The sequence below is a fragment of the Manis pentadactyla genome, chromosome 10, assembly GCF_030020395.1.
Source record: "Manis pentadactyla isolate mManPen7 chromosome 10, mManPen7.hap1, whole genome shotgun sequence".
In the NCBI taxonomy this organism is placed as follows: domain Eukaryota; kingdom Metazoa; phylum Chordata; class Mammalia; order Pholidota; family Manidae; genus Manis; species Manis pentadactyla.
In genome coordinates, this window is record NC_080028.1 from 125,639,372 (window position 1) to 125,660,081 (window position 20,710).

The following is a 20,710-nucleotide window of genomic DNA, read 5'->3' on the forward strand; positions in this document are numbered from 1 at the left end:
GGAGTGGCCCTGCGGGCTCTGAGACATCTGGTATGTGAGCATTCACCCACTTTGACCTTGCTTACAATTTCTTGGCCAATATATATTTTAAAGTCAAAACAAAATTTAAAAAAAGAAATAAAGAAAAAGAAAACACTTAGAACTTGCATAAAATTAAACTTCCTACCTTACTTGTGGCTGCTCTTGTTGGACTAGACCTGCTGGAATACCTGTAAAATAGTAAAATACTTCTGTAACAGTATTATCAATTTTTGTGATTGCAAAAGAAACAGAAGTTTCATAGGACCTTCTGATGGGGATAAAGACACATCCTGCCTGCTTGAAATTTTTGTTTTTAGTTCGGTCCCAGCTGTGTTGAGAACACCTTTATTACCAGAATTATGTAAGAGCCAGCAGGTTTCAGTCAACCTAATGTAAAGACATCATGAAAGTCTTTATCCCCGTCATCAGTGTGTTCCTTAAGACGCACACGTGTTTGATACCCCTCCTTGGGCTCACAGGTACCTGGTCGCCTGCCGAGTGTGGCACTAACGAGGTAAAATGTGCAGAGCCCCGCACTGTGGTCTGACTGTGTGTGTCCCTGTCTTGCCAATGGGTTTCAGCCCCGGGCAAGTTAGCTATGGATTCAGTGTGACCAAAGAAAATGACAGCAAAATGTTCTTGGGGTGAAAGGGTTATACCCAAGTTTATTTCCAGGTGGCAGGTCAGTCACTAGAATCCCGTTCACTCAGAGCGAGTCTGCAGGCAGCAAGCCAGTCTCTGCCTCTGGGCCCCTGTCCGCACAGCCATCCTCTGGGCCTCTGTCCTTGGCGCTGCCACCACTCCAGCCTCTGCTCTGCTCTCCTGCAGCCTTGCAGCTGTGCCACCTTGTTGTGCCCAGAGTACTGGGCAGAGCTCTTTATATAGAGTCAACAGCCATGTATTGCCCACAGGTGTGCAGTGAGCTAGTCAACCAGGGCCAGGTGAGAATCCTGGCTACAGGAACTCTCATTTTATCCACAGTCCCCCAAAATGCATATGTCAAAATCCTAACTTGTGGGGTGACCGTGTTCAGAGGTGGAGCCCCTCAGGAATGGGATTAGTGCCCTTATAAAAGAGACACTAGATCACTCCCCGCCCATTCTGTCACGTGAGGACACGGGGCAAAGGCGACCGCTGCGGACCAGAAGCGAGCCCTCCCCAGACACCCAACGCATGAGCGCAGTGCTCTCAGACTTCCCGCCCAGGAACCGCGAGACATAAATGTTTGTGTATGAGCAAACCGCCGGGTTTGGTGGTATTTGTACGGCAGCCCAAATGCACAAGGACACCTGGGAAGCGCCTGACTCAGCAACAAGCCTTCAGTCCTCTCCCCCGGGATGCTCATGATGTTCCCGGTTTCTCTTAGGAATGTGCAGAGTGACGGATCCTCTGCATCTTCAGACTTGCTCAGTCTGGGGCAGTTCACACGGAGGCAGCGAGACCCGGGGTGTACGGAATCAAGCCCGAGGGCGCGCCTGCCTTCCCACCCTCTGTTGATGGGAATCGGAGCCCAGCCTGATCCTCATCTTAATCCTTTATTTTATTTTCCTTAAAGTGCTTTTTTTAAAATTTAAATTTAAATTAAAAAAATTTTTTTTATTTTGGTATCATTAATCTACAATTACATGAAGAACATTATGTTTACTAAGCTCTCCCCTACCCCAAGTCCCCCCCACAAACCCCATTACAGTGTAGTAAGATGCTGTAAAATCACTACTTGTCTTCTCTGTGTTGCACAGCCCTCCCCGTGCTCCCCCACATTATACATGCTAATCGTAAGGCCCCCTTTCTTCCCCCCCCTTATCCCTCCCTTCCCACCCATTCTCCTCAGTCCCTTTCTCTTTGGTAATTGTTAGTCCATTCTTGGGTTCTGTGATTCTGCTGCTGTTTTGTTCCTTCAGTTTTCCTTTGTTCTTATACTCCACATATGAGTGGAATCATTTGGTACTTGTCTTTCTCCGCCTGGCTTATTTAATTGAGCATAATACCCTCTAGCTCCATCCATGTTGTTGCAAATGGTAGGATTTGTTTTTTTCTTAGGGCTGCGTAATATTCCATTGTGTATATGTGCCACATCTTCTTTATCCATTCATCTACTGATGGACACTTAGGTTGCTTCCATTTCTTGGCTATTGTAAATAGTGCTGCGATAAACATAGGGGTGCATATGTCTTTTTCAAACTGGGCTGCTGCATTCTTAGGGTAAATTCCTAGGAGTGGAATTCCTGGGTCAAATGGTATTTCTATTTTGAGCTTTTTGAGGAACCTCCATACTGCTTTCCACAATGGTTGAACTAACTTACATTCCCACCAGCAGTGTAGGAGGGTTCCCCTTTCTCCACAGCCTCGCCAACATTTGTTGTTGTTTGTCTTTTGGATGGTGGCTTAAAGCACTTTTTATTATGAAAAATGTAAAAACATAGAGATGCAGACAAGTACAAAGAGCACCTTACATCTATCACCCAGCTGAAGCAATGACCAACACAGAGCCAGTCTTGCATACCCCTCCACGTCTGTACACTCTGTGGCTCATGTAATCAGCCATTTAAAAATTTTCGCTCTAAGTTCTGAACATACATCTCCCCCAGGCAGGCGGAAGCGGAGGGTGCGCCCAGCGCGAGCGAGGAGGCCATGGGCGAGCGGGTGTGGGTGCTGTTGCTGGCGCAGCTGCTGGCGCGGGTGGACCTCGGGGGGCAGGGTGAGCTCCGGTGGGGGCTGCGGCGGCCTGGGGGCGATGGGGCAGCAGGCGGGAGGGGGCGCGTGCACCCCGAGGCGGCTCACTTCTCACCCCCTTGTGCTCCCCGCAGAGTTGCGGGATCAGGACAAGCTAGACGCGCGCCTCCCTGTGGAGGCACCTGGGCGGGAGCACAGGGGCTCCCCATCTTTTCCTGTCCCCGCTGCAGGTTGCGAGAACTCTTCGTTGCTCTCGTGTAAGGGGCAGGCGCCTGCGGACCACGTGGGGAGAGTCCCCAGGTCACCTCCCTCGGCGGCTGGATGCCATGCCGGATGCGCAGTTCCCGGGAGCCCCTTCCCTATGCGCACCTGGGCGGGCGAGGGTGGCAGGGCGGCCTGTGTGCTGCCGTTCAGCCACGTGTCCGTCTATCCATCCCAGGGCCATGTGGCCAGCGGAGCATCCACTTGCGCGTGGTGGGTGGAACAGACACAGAGCTGGGGCGCTGGCCGTGGCAGGGCAGCCTGCGGGTATGGGGCTCCCACCACTGCGGAGCGAGCTTGCTCAACCGCCGCTGGGTGCTGTCGGCCGCGCAATGCTTCCAAAAGTGAGTCCTAGAGCGAGGTGGGTCTGCGGGGACCCGTGCACGTGACACGCAGATGCGGTCCTCAGTTCTACTCAGCACCAGGCCGATCGGCAGCCGGTTACAGTCACGCATATTCCAGTTCAGTGTCTTCCAGAACTTTCGTTCTTCCAGAACATTCAGAGGCACATTTGTGCGTCTTGCCTTTTCTCTACCGCAGCACGGAGGGCCCCGTGCTCCTCCCACCTCCCCAGGGAGGTGGACCCGGGGTGGGAGGAGACGGGGTGTGCCGGCCACAGTGGAAGCTGTTGTGACTCCGGGGAGCTTTGGCGCCTGTGCATCCGCTGGCTCTTTCTTAGGGCGGCTCTGTGGGGTGACAGGCTGGTTGAGTGACTGTGACCAGATCAGACTGCAGGGGGAGCCCCCCATTCCCCGGGCTCTGGGCTTTGGGCTGCCGCCTCTCAGGCGGCCTGCCATGTCTACACTGGGTGCTCTGGCCCTTGAGGAGCCCTGCGATGGTGTCTGGGAGGAGCCCTAGTAGCATCGGGCTGTCACCTCACAAAGCGGGCCCCAGGGGTGCTCAGGTGACCCGCCCTCCTCTGAGGACCCCTCACTGCTCTCCTCTCCACCAGGCAAGGGATCCCTCAAAGTGAACAGTTCAGTTTGGTGAGCTGTCCGCCTGGCCATCCATGTGGAACCTGCAGGCTTACTACAACTGCTCCCAGGTGGAGATCGTGTTGAGCCCCATATATGTGGGGGCTTCAGCCTAGACATCCCCCTGGTGAGGCTGTCCTCCTCCGTCACCTACAGTCCATACATCCAGCCCATCTGTGTCCTGGCCTCCTCCTCTAAGTTCCAGAACTGGACCGACTGCTGGGTGACTGGCTGGGGAGACATCCAAGAAGAACAGGGTAAGGCTGGGGACAGGCAGGTGGGGAAAAGCTGTTACCCTTGGTCATCCGTCCCACGGCACCAGGGCCCCAGCCCCAACCTCGGTCCATGTGCAGCTGGGCCAACTCTGGGCCTGCTCTGTTCTCTCCTGGCCTGCTGTCCACTCAGTTCCCTGGGAAAGGCAGGACCTCTGTCCACACTCAGTTCCCTCTCCCTTCCAGAGACTGTGAGCCAGAAGCCAGAGTCCAGAGGGAGGCCAGCCAGGTCCAGCCTCAGCCTGCAGGGGTGTTGGGGTTGTGGGAAGACTGTGTCAGAAAGGCCTCAGTGTGGTGCTCACCTGCCCCCAGTGCTGCGCTCTGGCTTTGCACACCTGCACACAAGGCCTGCTCTTACAGTACTGAGCCCACTTCTCTCTCCCCGCAGTTCTAAGCCATCCTCCGCCCTGGTCTCCTCGCTCAGTGCCTGGGAGCTCTGGCCCCACAGACCTGTGTCCCAGTGCTGGCCCTGCCCTTGCTGGCTCCCTGGCCTGGCCCATCCCTGCACTGCCTTCACTGAAGTTCCAAGCATGTACACTGTGTGCCTGGACTATTCTAGGCTCTGGGGACTCAGCAATGAGCAGGGATGGTCTCTCCTCCTTTTGGAGCTTACCTGCAAATGAGACCAGGAACGTTTTATACCTACTGTACAGTTGAGCCCCGGAGAGCAATAGCAATTGCCCGGGGCCCCAGAGGAGTACTGGAGAAGCCAGGACTCATCAGCCCAGAGAGGGTAGTGTGTCCTGAAGGTCACACATCTGGAATTGGTAGGGGGGATAGAGAAGTCAACACCAGGTGTGCCTCCCTCTGGAGTTGGGGGTCCTTTCCCTTTTTCTAGAAGGGCTGCGTCGGTCTGCGCCAGAGGCCCTGCCAGGCAGGCTGGTCCAAGGCTGACAGGTGGTCCTTCAGCCCCAGGCTCCACTCTCATCCCAGGTGGGAGGTGACCTCTGGACATACCCATTTTCTGCCTTGTGTAAACCTTGACTCTGCCCTGTTCTAGCTGGGAGACTGTGGGCAAGGCACTTCCTCATCTAAAGCAGGCAATGATGGTTCCCACCTCATAGGGTAGTTCTGAGGTTTAAAAGCACCCAAGCATGAGGGCCTAGCAGGGTGCCCAGCAGACAGGAGGCTGTATCTGCTTGTAGTGCTGTTCTCTGCAGCATAGGGGGCGACTCGGGGCCAGACTTGGGAAGTGGACAGGTGTGGTGCACATCAGGCCCAGGGCGGGGACGGGCAACCTGCCCCGAATCTGCCCTTACCTGAACGTGGGTCCTGATTGCGCCGCATCCTCAGCCAGCTGCAGGAGCCCAGGAGCATATCATACAGAGCGGGGCTTGGGGTCCTGGGAGTGGGAAAGGGCCCGAGGACAGTGGCCCCTGGGCTTCCGCCTGCTCAGGCGCCTGGGACGGTATCACTTCCAGACCATCTCATCTGTGTTAGCCCCTGTGCATGCCAAGGTCTGTCCCCACTGGCTCGGCACCGGCATGCAGGGAAACTGACCAGGGAACCGCTGGTCCATCCCTTGGGTCCTTGGTGACATCGTTCCTCACCATGGTGTGCGGGGTGCTGGGCTAGAGCAGAGCACCTGCCAGAGCCCCGGCCGCAGCGCAAAGGGCGTCCCACGAACAACCCCCCCCTCCAACAGCCTGAGCCACTCCCCTCGACCAGATGGCAGAGGAGAGGTTCAGGCATCCTCTCCTGAACCCATCTCCTCTGTCCCTCAACCCCTCGGCAGCGCTGCCTTCTCCCTACATCCTCCAGGAAGCGCAGGTCGGCATCATAAACACCACCATGTGTAACTACCTCTACACGCAGCCCGCCTTCCCCTATGACATCTGGGGGGACATGGTCTGTGCTGGTGATACCGAGGGCTTCAAGGATGCCTGCTTTGTGAGTGCCCCTCCCCGCCCCAGCCAGGGCCTCTGCACCCCTGACACCCACCTCCCCACACCCAAGCCTGATCCCTGCCTCTCCTTTGGTCTTGGACGCAGGGTGGAGGTGGGGGGGGCAGCGCCCCATTTTGCAGGTACTGAAGAGGCGTGCGCACTCCCGAGGGGAGGATTTGCACCCCGTCTGCCCAGCTGCTCAGCCCCGCCCACCCTCCCGGCCTCCCTGCAACCCCTCCTGCCCTGCCCCAGGCCGGGCTCACCCGCGCTGCTCCCCAGGGCGACTCGGGCGGACCCCTGGTCTGGGAGAGGAACGGGCCGCGGAATCAGGTTGGAATCGTGAGCTGGGGAGTGGGCTGCAGCAGGCCCAGCCGGCCCGGGCTCCACACCAACATCAGCAGACACTTCAGCTGGATCCGGACGCTGCTGGCGCGCAGCGGCCTTCCCAGGCCAGGGCCCTGCCCACTGCTGCGGCTCGCCCTGCTCTGTGCCCCCCAGTCCTGCAGCTGGCCAGAGCCCCACAGGGCCCCAGAGCATTGGCCCAGTGCCCCTCTGCCCTGTTTCGACTAAACCCTTTTGTGTGTTCATAGAAAAAAAGTGTTGCATGTTGACACCTTGCAGAGCATTCTGTGGACCCAGGGGGCTCCCTGGGCACCCTCACAGTCACCCATGTCCCCCCGGGGCCCACCCCTAAGGCTCTTGGCCCCACCTGCACCGCACAGCAGACAGAACAGCCTGCTCTGGTTCGTTCACTCAGGAAGGTGATGTGTGGAAGGGCGTTAGCAGCACCAGGATCCCGGGGAGGAGGCAGCCCAGACCCCCACATACCAGCCAGCACCCCCATCACTCAGACGCCGCCGCTCGGGCCTCACCACAGTCTCCCGAAGGCCAGCCTGGCACCAGGACTGGGGTGGTTTATCTGGGAGGTGATACCAAGCAGCCCAGGAAGGAGCGGGGAAACCGAGGCAGGGAGGAAGGAAACCCGATGCCATTTGCCCGACGTGGAGGTTAGCAGGTGAGCAGCTGTGGCGCAGTCCTGCCCTCTGAGCCCCCTGAGGCCACGGGCATGCACTGTCATATGGGCTTCTGAGGACAAGGGCACTGGGCACGGGCTTTCCTCCCCACCCCCAAGGTTGAGGGCTGTCCCGGGAGCATGGGCACCCGAGCTGGAGCAGGCCCCCCGCGGAGGCTGTGGAGCCGTGGCCCCTGGCTGGAGGGCACAGCCTCCGCGCATCTGGCCCTGCATTGGGTCCTGGAACCCGGCCTCAGCATGGCCCAGGGACCAGGCCGGCAGGGCAGACGTGGCCCCAGAGCCGGTCAGGCAGCCCTGCATTTCCCCAAGACCCCCAGGTGCTGGGAGCACAAGGAGTGAGGGTCTTGGGTCTCCTGGAGTCCTCCTGCCGCCCCCCAGCGGTGGAGAGGTTAGGGCAGTCCTGGGGGGCCCCTCACCTCTGCCCCACCTCTGATGGCCTCACAGGTTTGTATGGCCCCACACGTGGGCTTTGTGCCCTAGCACAGCTCTCTGGGGCTGGAACTTCTATTCTCCCTGGTCACAGTGAGGAAACCCAGGCTCACAAGGTGATAGGCCTGCCTGAGCCACCCACTCCCAAGCACCCATGTCCATCTCACTGCCCGTGGACTTGTCTAGGCTGGACTGGGAGCAGCCAGCAGATTCCCAGGGGTACGGTCTGCACTCGACTCCAGCTCCCATCCCCCCCGGAGCTGAAACCCGAGGGCGGCCCCATCCCGCCTCCCCTAAAGGCCCTCTTGGTTGACCCTGAGCAGAGCCCTCCCTGCCCTGGGTCTCATGTTGCTGGAGGTGGTGCTGTTGAATACTGGTCACCCCAGACCTGCCACATGCAGCGCTGCCCTGCCATACTGCCTGCCAGGGTTGGCCTGTCCTCCGCCAGCAGCAGGCAGTGGCCTCTGGTGGCTCAGAGCCTGGGTGGTGGGCTCCTGCCTCTGGTCAAGCAAGGAGTGGTGCCGGCTTCAAGCCATCTGCTCCCCATCGGGAACTGTGTCCACCTGCAAGCCGGTGTGCTCCAGCAGGCCTGGGGGCTGGCCTTCCCGTGGGGCTGGCCAAGCAGAATTTCTGGACAAACAATAGGGCTCCGAGGCCCTGGCCACCAGGACTGCAAGGAGCCGGGGTCGGAGGTGAGCCGCCAAGGGTCCTCCAGAGCTTCCTGGCCTGCCCGGGTTCCTCCCCTCCCCTCCCCGCAGTGCCCGGCTGGGCCCAGGCGCCCCCCTCTCAGCTCTCAGCACTGTGGCTCAAGCTGGGCCAGAAACTCGGGTGTCCCTTTCCTGCCACCTCGGAAGCGCTGCTGAAAGCATCTTTGTTCCAGGCTGGACTAGTGGAGCCGCAGCCCCTCCCTGGCCCTTGATTACCCCCTGGCCAGGCCCCCGCCCCTCCTGGCCCTGTAAGTGCCCAGGTCCTCCCTAGCCCAGTCAGCAGGGAAGGAGCCTGCCTTGAGGGCGACCACAGGGTGCAGGGACTACAAGGGCAATGAAAACAGTTTGGGAAGGACACGCTGGGTTCCAGGGTGGCCAAATCTTGCAGGAGTTGAGGGGTAGGGATGGTCCCCAGAGCCTGGGCCATGGGGACAGGTCCAGGACCAACCAGGGGCTGAGGGAGACAGAAGGGTCTCGGGGCCCTGGCCTAGAACCCTGCTCTCTTCTCCCTGCAGGCTCCCTCCAGAGCGCAAGCCTCCGCGGGGCCACCCTTACCCAGCCTGGCCCTGAAGACAGAATGAGGGGGGCTTTCTGCCTCCGGGTCCTGCTCTTCCTACTGCTTCTGGGTGAGTGGGGACAGGGGCTGGGGTGCCGACCACAGAGACCCCGGCTCCCAGGTGGCCTGCTCCCCCGCGAGCACTCCAGGGCGTCTCAATCTTGGCTCCAAGGGTTCGGGTTCTCTCGGTCACTGACTTTGGGCTCTCCAGGCCCAGCTGTGCCCCTCTGTGGAAGGGGCCACCTCACAGTGCTCTGGGGCGGGTGGGCGAAACCCTGTAAGCCACTGCACAAAAGCTTGGCACCAGGTCAGTGTGATAAATATGCTTCGCCCTCCTTCCTAATCTCTGATCCCCTTTTCCCTCGCCCTGTTATCTGACACCGAGTCCGTGACCCGGTCCCTCCGCTGCCCCCTCCTGCAGGCGCTGCTGGGACACTGGAGTCTGCAGGTAAGGAAGCCCCCGCCCGTCCCGGGCCTGGCGCCCAGCCTCCCGTGGCCTGGGCCCTGTGTCTCCCGGCCCTGCCCACCAGGCGCCCAGGCCTCTGCCCGCCTGTATTCTCGCAGCCTGCGGGCAGCCGCTCTTGTCGAGTCGGATCATCGGCGGCCAGGATGCCCAGGACGGAGAGTGGCCGTGGCAGGCGAGCGTGCAGCACCGCGGGGCGCACGTGTGCGGGGGCTCGCTCCTCGCCCCGCGGTGGGTGCTGACGGCGGCGCACTGCTTCCCCAGGTCAGCGGGCCGCCGCAAGCTCGGCGCGGGCGCTCCCTGCCCCCGGGGCCCCGACGGGGTGTGGGGCAGAGCAGGGCGAGGGCACGGGGCGCTGCGGGGTGGAGGAGGGCCGCCGTAAGGAGCCCGTCTCGCAGGCGGGCGCTGCCGTCCGAGTACCGCGTGCGCCTGGGCGCGCTGCGCCTGGGGCCCGCCTGGCCCCGCGCGCTCTCGGCGCGCGTACGGAGGGTGCTGCTGGCCCCCGACTACTCCGAGGACGAGGCCCGCGGCGACCTGGCGCTGCTGCAGCTGCGCCGCCCGGTGCCCCTGGGCGCTCGAGTCCAGCCAGTCTGCCTCCCGGAGCCCGGCGCCCGCCCTCCACGCGGCGCGCCCTGTTGGGTCACTGGCTGGGGCAGCCTCAGCCCAGGAGGTGAGGCAGCGGGCGGGCACGGGGACCCCGGGGGAGGGACGGGAGATCTGAGGAATCTCAGCATCCCGCTGCCCAATCTGGGACCTAAACCTCCCAATCGGACCCGGGGATCCCGGCGGCAGGTCCGACTCAGGTCGGACTTCTCCCCGCAAGCCCCACTTCTGGCCTCGGCCTCTCCCAGCTCTCAGAAGGCCCCCTTCTTCACCCAGTGCCACTCCCAGAGTGGCGACCTCTGCAGGGGGTGAGGGTGCCGCTGCTGGACCCGCGCACCTGTGACCGCCTCTACCACATGGGCACCGACGTGCCGCGCAGCGAACACATAGTGCAGCCAGGGAACCTGTGTGCGGGCTACCCCGAGGGCCACAAGGATGCCTGCCAGGTGTGCAAAGCTCCTGGAACCCCCGGAGTGCACCCTTACATGCCCACCACCTACTCCCTAACACCCAGGACCCACGAAGTGCCACCTCGAGGCTCCGCATCCTGGCCCCCAGCCCAGAGGCACCCGGCGGGCACTGTAGCCCCAGGGCTGCCATCTGAAATCCCTGGAGGCTGGGACCTAAGCTTGCCTTTCTCCTGCAGGGTGACTCTGGGGGACCCCTGACCTGTGTGATGTCTGGGCGTTGGGTCCTGGTGGGCGTGGTGAGCTGGGGCAAGGGCTGTGCCCTGCCCAACCGTCCAGGCGTCTATACCAACGTGGCCACTTACAGCCCCTGGATTCAGGCTCGCCTTAGCCTTTGATGCAGTGACACTGACCTGGAGCCAGACCCTGGGGTCCCTCAGCTGCCCGGTTCCTCTGGGGACCTGCGTATCCTATCCCCACCCCTGCCCTGACCCTCTGCCCTGAGCCTCAGAAGCCTGATAAAGCTAAGAGGCCAACCATCCATCCATATGTCCATCCAGGGGTCTCACACTTCCTTCCCCACCTTCCCGCTCATATTTACCCTTCTCCACTCTGCCAAGGCTAGGCCTGGGCACCTGGAGACAGGCACGCGAGCTAGTGCCCCATCTGGCCTGTGTGCCCCTCTTTTTCTGGAGGAGGTCAGGGAAATCTGAAATGTGGGGGGGACTCAGTGCCAAGAAGACGAGTCCGTTGCTGGCTTGGGATGGGGGAGCAGGACATGGCGCGGAGCTGTGAGCCGCCTCTGGACACTGAGGGCAGCTCCCAGGGACAGCCCGCAGGGAGGCAGACCCCCAGCCGCTGCGGCAAGGAACCAAACCCCACCAACACCCCGAAGGGCTGGGAAGCAAGTTCTCCCCTCAGCCGCCAGATGAGAGCCCCACAACACCAACACCCTAAGCAGAGAACCCAGTTGAGCTGCCCAGACTTCTGGCCCCCAGAGCTGCAATTTAATACATTTGTGTTGTTTTAAGCTGCTATGTGTATAGTCATTTGTTACATAGCAATAGAATCAGAAACCTACTATAGATTTTGCTCCACTGTGGTGGAGGTGCCCTGGGGGGCGGGGCGGGCCTTCCCAAGTACTCTAAGAGGCTCGGGACTCCAGGGCACCTGAAATCATGCCCTCTGCCCAGAAGGGCCAGGAGCGCCAAGCATGACTAGCTAGAGCTTCTGCTGCACTTGTTTCTGTCCTTAACCCCATGCCCACCCAGGATGGGTCTGGGCTATGTCCTAGCCTTGGCCAGGGCCCCTCCCGCCCACCTGCATCCGGAGGCCAGCCTAGGCCCTTCGCAGCTCTCTGCCTGCCCTCAGATGCCTGGCCCCTGGTGTCCCATCCCCTCCCTGCCATCTCCTCGGCCCCAGGCCAAGGCCCCCCATCCCAATAGATATAGCTCAGTTTGCAGAACTGCAGAAGGAACAAGAAGCCAAACAAAACTTGGAAAATCCAAAACCTAATCTTCGGAGCTGATGGCAGTGGGGCGGGGGAGGGGGGGAAGCAGGTCATGGTGGGAGGTGTGGGGGGCACAGCGGGCCTGAGCGCAGCCGCCCCCACACAGGCTGAGCCTCGTCTCCTCCCTTCTTTCCTCCCAGGGTAGAAGGTGGCTACCCTGGGTGGTCGCTGCTGAGCGAAGCCAGGCGGGCAGGGCCGCTCCGTGGATGGCGGCAAGGGCGCTCCAGGCCACTTTCCCCCCAGGCTGATGAGGGCTGTCCGTCTGGAGCAGAGCTTCACTGGCCCTGGGGTTCACTGGGGACTGGGGTGCCCTGGACAGGGCATGGCTGTGGCAGGCCAGCCTGTAAAAAGCTGTGAGACCCTGGTGGCCTCTGCTGGGTGATGCCGGCCATCCTCCTGCCCTCCCTCAGCCTAGTGCCAGCCAAGAGACCTTCCCCAGGGTGCCTCCCAAGGCACCGAGACCAGAGCAAGCCAGGGGCTGGGAGCCAGGCTGCCTCTGCCTCTGCCCTGCTGTGATCTGAGGAATGGGTCCTCATCCAGAGAGCCCAGTGTTTGTGACGTGTACCCGGGAGCTTAGCGGGGCATCCCAGGAGCGGGAGGGGCCAGTGACCGGGTTCAGCCCTTAGGAGACACTGCGGGGGGGCTTTACTCACCACCCTGGGGTTCTCACCTGACAGCCTGAGAGAGTGGAGTCGCACCCAGGCGGCCCCCGAGGAACGGCAGAGGGCCAGCAGCCCTCGGCTCCCTCCTCCCGTCCCAACAGGTCGCTTCCTGGCCCTCATTTTTCTGGAGGTGGCAGCTCTTTCCCACCAGGCAGGCTCGGTGGTGCCCTACCCTGTGTGCTGCATCCCATCTGCCAGCAAGGTCAGGGGGGGTGACCAGCCACCTCCTGCCCGACCCCACCATGGCAGGCTGACCTCTGACCTGCCTGGAGACTGTGCAGTCGGGAGAGGAGCACAGGGGCCCGCGCAGGGGCCGGTACTGGGGACGCCCGCGCACAGGGAGCAGCACTGCGCTCCTGCTCAGGGCAGGTATCTCCCTGCTGCCCGCCCACCCTGGGTGGTGGTGCTGCAGGCAGGTGGCCCAGCCTCTCCCAAGGATTCTCCCTGGGATTCCCCGTCTGCGATCCCCGCGCTGTTCCAGGCCTGGGCTTGCTCTCTGCTGATCTCAGAACACCTGTGAGGTCTTCTTATTTCCCATTTCAGGGATGGGGAAACAGCCCTGAGAGATAGAGTGACATGGCCTGAGGCCCACAGCGACTAAGAGGTGGAGCCTGACTTGAACCTGAGCAACTGACTCTAACCCCACCAGCAGGTCCCTTCCCTTATGGAGGTGAGAGTGGTTGTAAAACACTCTACAAATAAGAGGCACACAAATAACTAGTGGTCATTGATCATTACTATTTATTAATCAGTGCCCCCTAAAATAAAGAAGGCAGGTGAGGAGGGCCCACAAGGCTAAGACCCTATAGGCTTAGCTGGGAGGCTGGGGAGGGGACCCTGCCGTGAGTGGTGGTTGGGGCAAGAGGGGCGCGAAGGGCCCAGGAGGCCTCCCTGGGCAGAGAAGAGTAGCTGCCAGCCAGCTTGTCCACCACCTTGAGTCTCCCATTCAGTGTGAGGTTATCAAATTTTATTGGAAAACAAAAAAACTGAGAGCTTTATTGCAGAAAAGCAGTTTGCAAACCAGGAGACATAGCCTTTGTCTATGAACCAAAACCACACTCCAGGTAAACAAAGAAGTTATTTTTATAGAAAAAAGTACCTCCAACCAAAAAAAAAAAGACTAAATAAAAAAGCTCCTGCCCAGGTGCCCGCTGGTCTACGTAAATACTGGATGCGAGCCTCTTCGGTCCTGGCTGGCGCTGCAGTCCTTGCTGGGCAGCAGAGTAGCAGGAAGGTCGCAGGCAGCAGTTCTGCTTCAGACAGCAGATGCGCCTGTGGTTTTTCCAAGGACACAGAATGACGCCAGGGCTTCCTGCTGAGACATGGCCGTCCACTTCCGTTTTGTTTTGGGCCTCAGCCTGATGGAGCACATCTTGTTTTCTGCCATCACTGGATTTGTGGGGAGGACAACTCACTTGACTGTTCATATTTTCACAGTGATAGCCCCCAGGAAGGAAGACCTGCACCCAATGAGACCCCAGCCTGACCCCCACTCCTGAGTCCATTCCCAACTACAGAGGGGGTCCACTACACCGAATGACACGGTGGCCTGCCATCATCTCCTACACCACCCTGTCCACTTGATGGTGGACAGCACCATGAGATGTGCAGTCCAGGTAGGCCCCCATCCTACTCACCACCTCCCCCAAGTTGGGTGGCCTCAGACAGCAGAGACAGCCTTAATCTCTCACCAGCTGTTACCTAAACCTTGGCTCTATGCCCTCTGTGCATTAGTTCACTGATGCTTCCAAACGCCCTGTGGGGCCCAATTGTGCATTCCCCTCGTTGGATGGAAAGACAAGCAGAGGCTCTGTGCCTTGTCCAAGATCCCAGCTAATAACCTGGGTGAACCCAAGGGGTCTCTGGAGCACAGATAGGGACAGGCATGACCTTCAGAGGGAAGGGACAGGGGCTGAGGGGGCTGCCCCACTCCCCAACCTCCCAAGGCGACTCCTTGTGAGCATCCCAACCTGGGGCAGCCCCAAACAAGCCAGCCCGAGGCCTATACGCTGGTCTCCAATCAATCCCAGATCCAGGACCATGTGCCACAGCTGCGGCTGGCCAGAACATCATGGGTGGAAAGGCCGCCTCTCCTTCAGGACACCCCTGAACTCCATCCTCACCTGCCACATTCTGGGAGGTCTGCTGGCTGCCTCTGAGAACCTCTTGGTCACTGTCCCCCCTCCCCTTCCTCTCTCTCATCAGAAGCAGAGGATCTAAGTCCTCCGACTCCCCCTGTACAAAAATGCTGAGATTAAGGAAATCTTCAGCCTAGGCCAAGGACTCGCCCCACCGGTTATGTGTTCCCTGTCTCCTGGCTCACACCTGCCCAGGCTCAGAGTGAGAAGAGTCACAGGAGGGGCGGGGACTTCGAGGGCTCCTGAGGAGCCAGAAGCTAGAAGTAAAAGATAACAATAACTAAAGTTACAGTTTAGGAAACGTCTATTGAGTGCTGACTCTTGGTGAGGCCCTACAAACGTTACCAACTCTGGTCTGAGCCCAGAGCTGTTCAGCACCAGCTTGAATCAGGGCCAAAGCAGCAGCATCTTCAGACTCTGCCCATCCTCAGGAATTCTCAAATTGCAGCCCCAACGACTGCAGGGCTGGCTGGCGTCCAGGGTCATCCACTGGCTCTGCAGGTGCCACGGCAAGCCTTCTCTGACACACACCAGTGACCGAGCTGAGGCTCCCCATCTCCCCGGCAGTGCTTAAGTGACAGAAAAGCCTCCTGCCCTTGCTCTAGTGAAACTGCAATTTGGGGCGACTCAGGGCAGTGTCCAAAGCCCATGGAGGACCTAGGCTGTCGATAGAAATACCCCGTGGTTAAGGCGGCCAACCGGGGAAATCAAGTCTACAGGCCCATCCGGACTGCAAGCGGACCCATGCAGGGAGGCTGGATGGTGCCCGAGGGTCCTGAGCCGGGCGCTCTCCTCTCCTCCCCCCGGGAAGCTTAAACCAACTTCAGCCATGCCTGCTGAATCTTCCCGGAGAGTTCGCCCGGCCAATCCCTAACCGCAGCAGCAGCCCCCGGGCTCGAAAGGCCAGAAAGCCTCTCTGAACATGTAAACAATCTTGGCACCTAAGGACAGGGTGGGGATATGGGGACCGTCCGGCCTCGCCGGAAGACCCAGGATTTACAACCTTCTCAAAATGGCCGCCAGGGAGCCCCGCAATGAATCAGATCCCCCACCCCAATGTGGCAGTCCAGATCTCAATGCCTTGCCGCCCTGATGACCAAAACGCACCGGATCCATCCATTTTCGCTGGGATGTGTGAATGTCTTACACTCGCGAGACTCGCCCCCGACATCTCCCAAAAAGCTGATCTGCGCCCAGGCCTTCCCCCGACTGCATCAAATGGGGATCTCGCCTCTACCACTCCCAAGATGGCGCCATCGCCCCACGCTGGGTCTCTGTCCTACTCCCACCATCTCGGCCGCCCTGCCAACCGGCGCTCCTCAGCAGCGTGGCGCCGACATGGCGGCCGAACGCTCGGCTCGAGGGACTCGCTCGCGGAGCTCTTGAAATGGCGGCGGCAGGGAGGGGGGCGGAGGCGGGGCCGCTGGCTGCGGGGCACGCTGGGACCGGCGCGCGGGCTGCCGGGAACGGGGCGGAGCGCGGCCGCGCCGGCGCGTCTAGGGGAGAGGCAACCGCCGCGATGGTGAGCGGGCGCGGGGGGAGGGGTGGCCGGCCGGGGCCGGGGGCGGCGGGGGCGGCGGGCCGCGCGGGGGGCCGGTGCTCGGCGCTCACGCCGGCCCGCCGCCCCCAGGACGTGTTCCTCATGATCCGGCGCCACAAGACCACCATCTTCACGGACGCCAAGGAGTCGAGCACCGTGTTTGAGCTGAAGCGCATCGTCGAGGGCATCCTCAAGCGGCCGCCCGACGAGCAGCGGCTGTACAAGGTGCGGCCCCCGGTGCCGGACGTGCCGGCGCTGCCCGAAACCGCCGACCCGAGCCCAGCGGTGGGCGTACAGCGGCCGCTTAGTTGATGTAAACAGCGCCGGAACCCCCCGCGTGAAGCGGTTGTCGGGGCCCGGGGGCGCGTGCGCTGCCCGGCCGGCCGCGCGTGGGACGCAACGGCGGTCTTGCCCGCGGCGTCCAGTCTCTTGATAGCCCTGCTGTGCAGTTAGGGAAACTGAGGCTCGGCGAGGGGGCCACTCAACCAGCCCAAGGTCATTGGCAGAGCCAGGATTTGAACCCCGATGCCCATGATCCTCTGCAGGCCCATCAGAATCCTTAATACACAGAAGTGGAGGGTGTGGAGATGAGTCAGGTCCCACCATTTCTTCACCCAATAACTGTTTATTACGTCCAGTCTCCTGCTGATTCCCCCTTTTTCACTTTAGGCACCAACTTCAATTATTCAGCAAGAATGGCTAGGGACTGGGGGTTTTCATTGAGGAATCCAGTGTGTTGTGGGGCCCCTGGTTCAAGTCTACTGCAGCAGGAGAGCCCTTACTAGGTGCATTGATCTGATTCTGGCTGGAAACTGGGAAACTAATTTTTTGCTCCAGGCTGAGCCTCCACTCCCTTCATAAAGGCCTTTCCTCCCTGATGCTGGAGTTTCCCGGATGAGGACCCTTCCTGCTGCCTGTGCTTATTCACATGCTGTCCTGGCTGCTTTCTGTGCCTCCTTCACTCAGTGACACCTACAAGCTGCCCTGTTAGTTGGGAGTCCCAGTAAATCCCATTTTGCCGATAAGCAAACTTCCCTTTAAAAAGAATAACCACTTTGTCCAAGGTGGAAGAGCTAGGATTCAAACCAGGTCTGCCTGTGGCCAAACTGGGTCACTGGCCCTTGAAACTAGATTCACCTGGAGGCTGGGTAAAAAAAGAGTTTGAAAGCCCTACCTGGGAGGTTCATATTTGGAAAGTCTTGGGGGTGGCCCTGGGCGCTACCTGGGACTCTCTCCCTGCCATCTTCTGACTTCCACTGTAGTTGCTGACCGGAGAAATCTTTGGGATTTGCCCCTCCTGGGGCCTCTCTGAAGACCATGTCTGTCTCTCTCCTCAGGACGATCAGCTTCTGGACGACGGCAAGACACTGGGCGAGTGTGGTTTCACCAGTCAGACCGCGCGGCCGCAGGCCCCAGCCACTGTGGGGCTTGCCTTCCGGGCAGGTGAGGGGCAGCCAGGCAGGGTGGAAACAGCCAGAGAAAGGGGTCATCAGGGAGCCTGCAGTTGTTCCTCCCAGCCTCCAGCACAATGTCTTCCCTGTCCACAAAGTGCAGGCGATGTCATGTGACAGTGTATTTGTTTCCTCATTAAAAAAGAAAACAAGATGCTTGTAGAAACTGAAGCCTGTTTCATGAAGGATTCCAAGATCTCTAGTCATGATACCATCTTAAATAGGCTGAGTACCTGGCTGTGTGCTCTGTTTTATTGCCGTTGTCCCATCTAATCCTCACGATAGCTCTGGTAGGTGAGGACTCACTGCTGTCTCCATTTTGGAGACATAGAAACTGGGACTTGACAGCAGTCAAGTAGGGAGCCATGGTTCGGATGCAGGCTGCCGGAACCTTCCCTGAGCTGGGCACCATAACTGGGCACTGTCTGCAGTGCATCACCCAGTGTTCCTGTTTAGGCCAGACTTGTGCCCATTTAAAGGATGAGTAGACTGAGTCTGGAGGTCGGGTCATTTGCTGGGACTACCAGATCCAGAATTCAGATCTAGCCCTGCCTGCTCCAGAGCCTGAACTCCCTTCAACCACTGCTGCCCTGAACAGTTTAGAAACCTGAGGGGTGGGAGTGGCTGGCTTCCCTCCAGTGTACCTCCTTCCCCTCCAAAGATTTAAGTTTTATCTCTGGAAACTTAAACAGGGGATGTAGGGTGTTTTCGTAGCTGTGGACCCTGGGGCTGTGTGAATGGGTCAATGTGGATGAAGTTACAAGGAATTATTTTTCTGGCTTCTTGTAAGAAAATGTTAGCAAGGGCTGAGGGAGAAGCAGCCTTAGCACACTTTTCAGTTTCATAAGGAAATACGTGCCAGGCCTTGGCAGCTGTGTCCTTGGGTGGCTACTTCACACTTCCCTGGCCCTCCAGGGCGGGAGTCCCCATCTCCATAAAGGGGTGTGATTCTAGGGCCAGCCTGGGAGGCAGCGCGAGCTCCCGGGCACACCGGGCCCTGGCCTGAGCGCTCAGCAGTCAGACCCTAGGGTCCTTTCTGTGGGTTCCTCTGCCCCTCCCGGTGATGCTGAGGCAGGGGCCGGGCTGCCAGACTTTGTACAGGTCATGCCCTGTGCAGGACTGTCCTCTTTGGTGGTTGGTGGTGGTCGGGAGGGGGGCAGAAGGCTGAAAGTTCTGCTTCCTAAGCCAAGGCCAGGCTGCCTTCTCTTGGAGGAAGTATTTTTTCTAATTTGAACAAAGGCACCGTACCCCATAGGCTTGTAGCAACTCTGAGAAGATATTGATAGACCTACTTTACAGATGAAAAAAATCACAGCACAGGAAGGTGATTTCTTTCCCTGTGACCCCCCAGTTACAGCATTGAACGTGGTAGTGAGTGTGGACCCTGAGTTGTCATCACCCCTCAGGCAGGGGATTGCTCCTTAGGAGCCTCTGTGCAGACTGAGGACTGGCTGTTTTTTGCTTTCCCCACCGGCTTTCACTTGCAAAAATGCCTTTCTGGGTGGGAAACTGTTTCCTTGTGTAGCTCACAGCAGGACAAAGCCCTTCTCCGGCCTGGAAACTGGCTGGCTAGCTGCTTGGTTAGGAAGACAATAGTATCAACTCACGGGTTAAATGGCACTGTCCAGACTATTTCTAAAGAATGTTAGAGGTAAAGACAAGAAATGTCACTGCGGAGTTGAGACTTTGAAGAATCACCAAGCTGGGCCAGGTGTCTGCCTCAGCACTGTTGGCATCTGGGTCTAGATGATTGTGGCGCTGTCCTGGGCACTGTAATGTTGAACAGCATCTCTGGCCACCACCAATGGCCATCTACCTGCTAGATGCCAGTTGCAGCCTCCCACCCTCCATGTTTTGACAACCAAAACTCAACAGACATGGCCTACCTACTGGGCCAGGTGAAGGGAGTTATTTCCCAGGTGGGTAAAACTACAGGAGAAAAGTTCATGTGCTCTGAGGTGGCAGCAGGAACAAAACAGAGGCGGCCTCTCGGGAGCCACTGTTGTAGTATGGACAGCAGCTGGACAGATGGGCCTTCTCAGGGGCGTTGGGATGCAGTGATTGTTTACGGAGTGGTTGGGGAAGGCTTCTGTGAGGAGGTGCTGTTTGAGTGGAGCCCTAAAGGCCCAGAAGCAGCCAGCCGTTCTGGGTGGCAAGCTGGGACCAGCAAATGCAAAGGCCCTGAGGCACTAAAAGAGAACAGGGGGAACCCAAGGGCACATGTGGAGAGAGAATGGCATCGATCTGAGGTTTTATTCAGAGTGTGATGGGAAGCTGGGAAAATATAGTGCAGGAGGAATCACCTGGTTTAACATTAAAAATCACCATTTGGTAGAGAGGACTGGAACAAGATGGGGAAGACCAGGTGAGGGGAGATAGAAGAGGATGCAGGCCAGCCCATGGGCTCACTGACGTTTGCACAGGGTGAGAAGAGCCCAGGATGGCCAGATTTGGGGATGGAGGGGGCAGGGTCCAGTGGGGCCACTGGGTCCTGGCAGTGGGGTGTGGAGAAATCAGGGCTACAGACTTTGGGGGCAGGTATGTGCTCAGAGGTCCTCATAAGCTAGAGGTGGCCACCCCCTCCAGCTCTCCCCACTCCTCTGTCCACCAGATGAGGCGTTTGAGGCCCTGCGCATTGAGCCCTTCTCCAGCCCACCGGAGCTGCCTGACGTGATGAAGCCTCAGGACTCAGGAAGCAGTGCCAACGAACAAGCAGTGCAGTGAGGCGGCCCCAGGCCAACCCCTAGTGCCCCATTCCCCCAATAAATGAGATTTGGTTGTCCACCTGGTTGCTGCCTTTCTGCACACCGTAACTTGGCCATCACCCCCACTGGAATGGGGCGCCCTCACCAAGGCTCCTCCTTAGCCCCTTGCTCGCCAGGCCACCTTCTCAGCCTGTCCAGCCTGGACAGGAGGTTTGAGGTCTTGCTCCTTCGAAGTGCACCCCTCCCAGGCACCTCCTGACCTGCTCAGGGGCTTCTCCGCCGAGAGGCACACATCAGCTGGAGCCTGTGTGTGGGCTTGAGGGGGAACCAAAGCCCAGGGCCACCCCATGCAGGTCCCCCCAGGGTGCCCTCAGGGTAGAAGAGCTACTCTCCCCACACCCAATAACCAGACTGTAGAC

General features: G+C 59.4%; 3 protein-coding genes and 1 long non-coding RNA gene across 4 annotated transcripts; 3 read left to right on the forward strand and 1 right to left on the reverse strand.

The window, feature by feature from the left end:
* The first annotated feature begins 3,027 nt into the window (after positions 1 to 3,027).
* LOC118929957 (testisin-like) lies at positions 3,028 to 6,657 on the forward strand. The gene is given in 5 exon segments (XM_036920613.2): positions 3,028 to 3,299; positions 3,913 to 4,028; positions 4,031 to 4,186; positions 5,937 to 6,091; positions 6,367 to 6,657. Coding segments are annotated over 5 exon segments (990 nt in total).
* A 1,984-nt stretch (positions 6,658 to 8,641) lies between these two features.
* Positions 8,642 to 11,315, forward strand: LOC118929946 (serine protease 33-like). Its single transcript, XM_036920599.2, has 6 exons — positions 8,642 to 8,882; positions 9,234 to 9,260; positions 9,377 to 9,539; positions 9,674 to 9,945; positions 10,155 to 10,324; positions 10,525 to 11,315. Exons 1-6 carry the CDS (start codon positions 8,834 to 8,836, stop codon positions 10,681 to 10,683), a joined length of 840 nt encoding a protein of 279 aa, XP_036776494.1. The 5' UTR covers positions 8,642 to 8,833; the 3' UTR covers positions 10,684 to 11,315.
* Positions 11,316 to 14,881: 3,566 nt separating this feature from the next.
* On the reverse strand, positions 14,882 to 15,974 carry LOC130679212 (uncharacterized). Its single transcript, XR_008992309.1, has 2 exons — positions 15,703 to 15,974; positions 14,882 to 15,257 (listed from the first exon to the last, which is right to left on the reverse strand). It is a non-coding gene; the product is annotated as an uncharacterized LOC130679212 (long non-coding RNA).
* Positions 15,968 to 20,370, forward strand: ELOB (elongin B). Its single transcript, XM_036920600.1, has 4 exons — positions 15,968 to 16,117; positions 16,226 to 16,360; positions 17,473 to 17,578; positions 20,198 to 20,370. Exons 1-4 carry the CDS (start codon positions 15,983 to 15,985, stop codon positions 20,308 to 20,310), a joined length of 489 nt encoding a protein of 162 aa, XP_036776495.1. The 5' UTR covers positions 15,968 to 15,982; the 3' UTR covers positions 20,311 to 20,370.
* The last annotated feature ends 340 nt before the right edge of the window (positions 20,371 to 20,710 follow it).

Bases quoted from the DNA above. Each gene is read 5' to 3' on its own strand.
- LOC118929946 (XM_036920599.2), top strand. From the start codon at position 8,834: ATGAGGGGGGCTTTCTGCCTCCGGGTCCTGCTCTTCCTACTGCTTCTG. The intron at 9,540-9,673 runs GTCAGCGGGCCG...CCCGTCTCGCAG, and splicing joins GCGGCGCACTGCTTCCCCAG to GCGGGCGCTGCCGTCCGAGT. The intron at 9,946-10,154 runs GTGAGGCAGCGG...TTCTTCACCCAG, and splicing joins GGGCAGCCTCAGCCCAGGAG to TGCCACTCCCAGAGTGGCGA.
- ELOB (XM_036920600.1), top strand. From the start codon at position 15,983: ATGGCGGCGGCAGGGAGGGGGGCGGAGGCGGGGCCGCTGGCTGCGGGG. The intron at 16,118-16,225 runs GTGAGCGGGCGC...CGCCGCCCCCAG, and splicing joins GAGAGGCAACCGCCGCGATG to GACGTGTTCCTCATGATCCG. The intron at 16,361-17,472 runs GTGCGGCCCCCG...CTCTCTCCTCAG, and splicing joins ACGAGCAGCGGCTGTACAAG to GACGATCAGCTTCTGGACGA.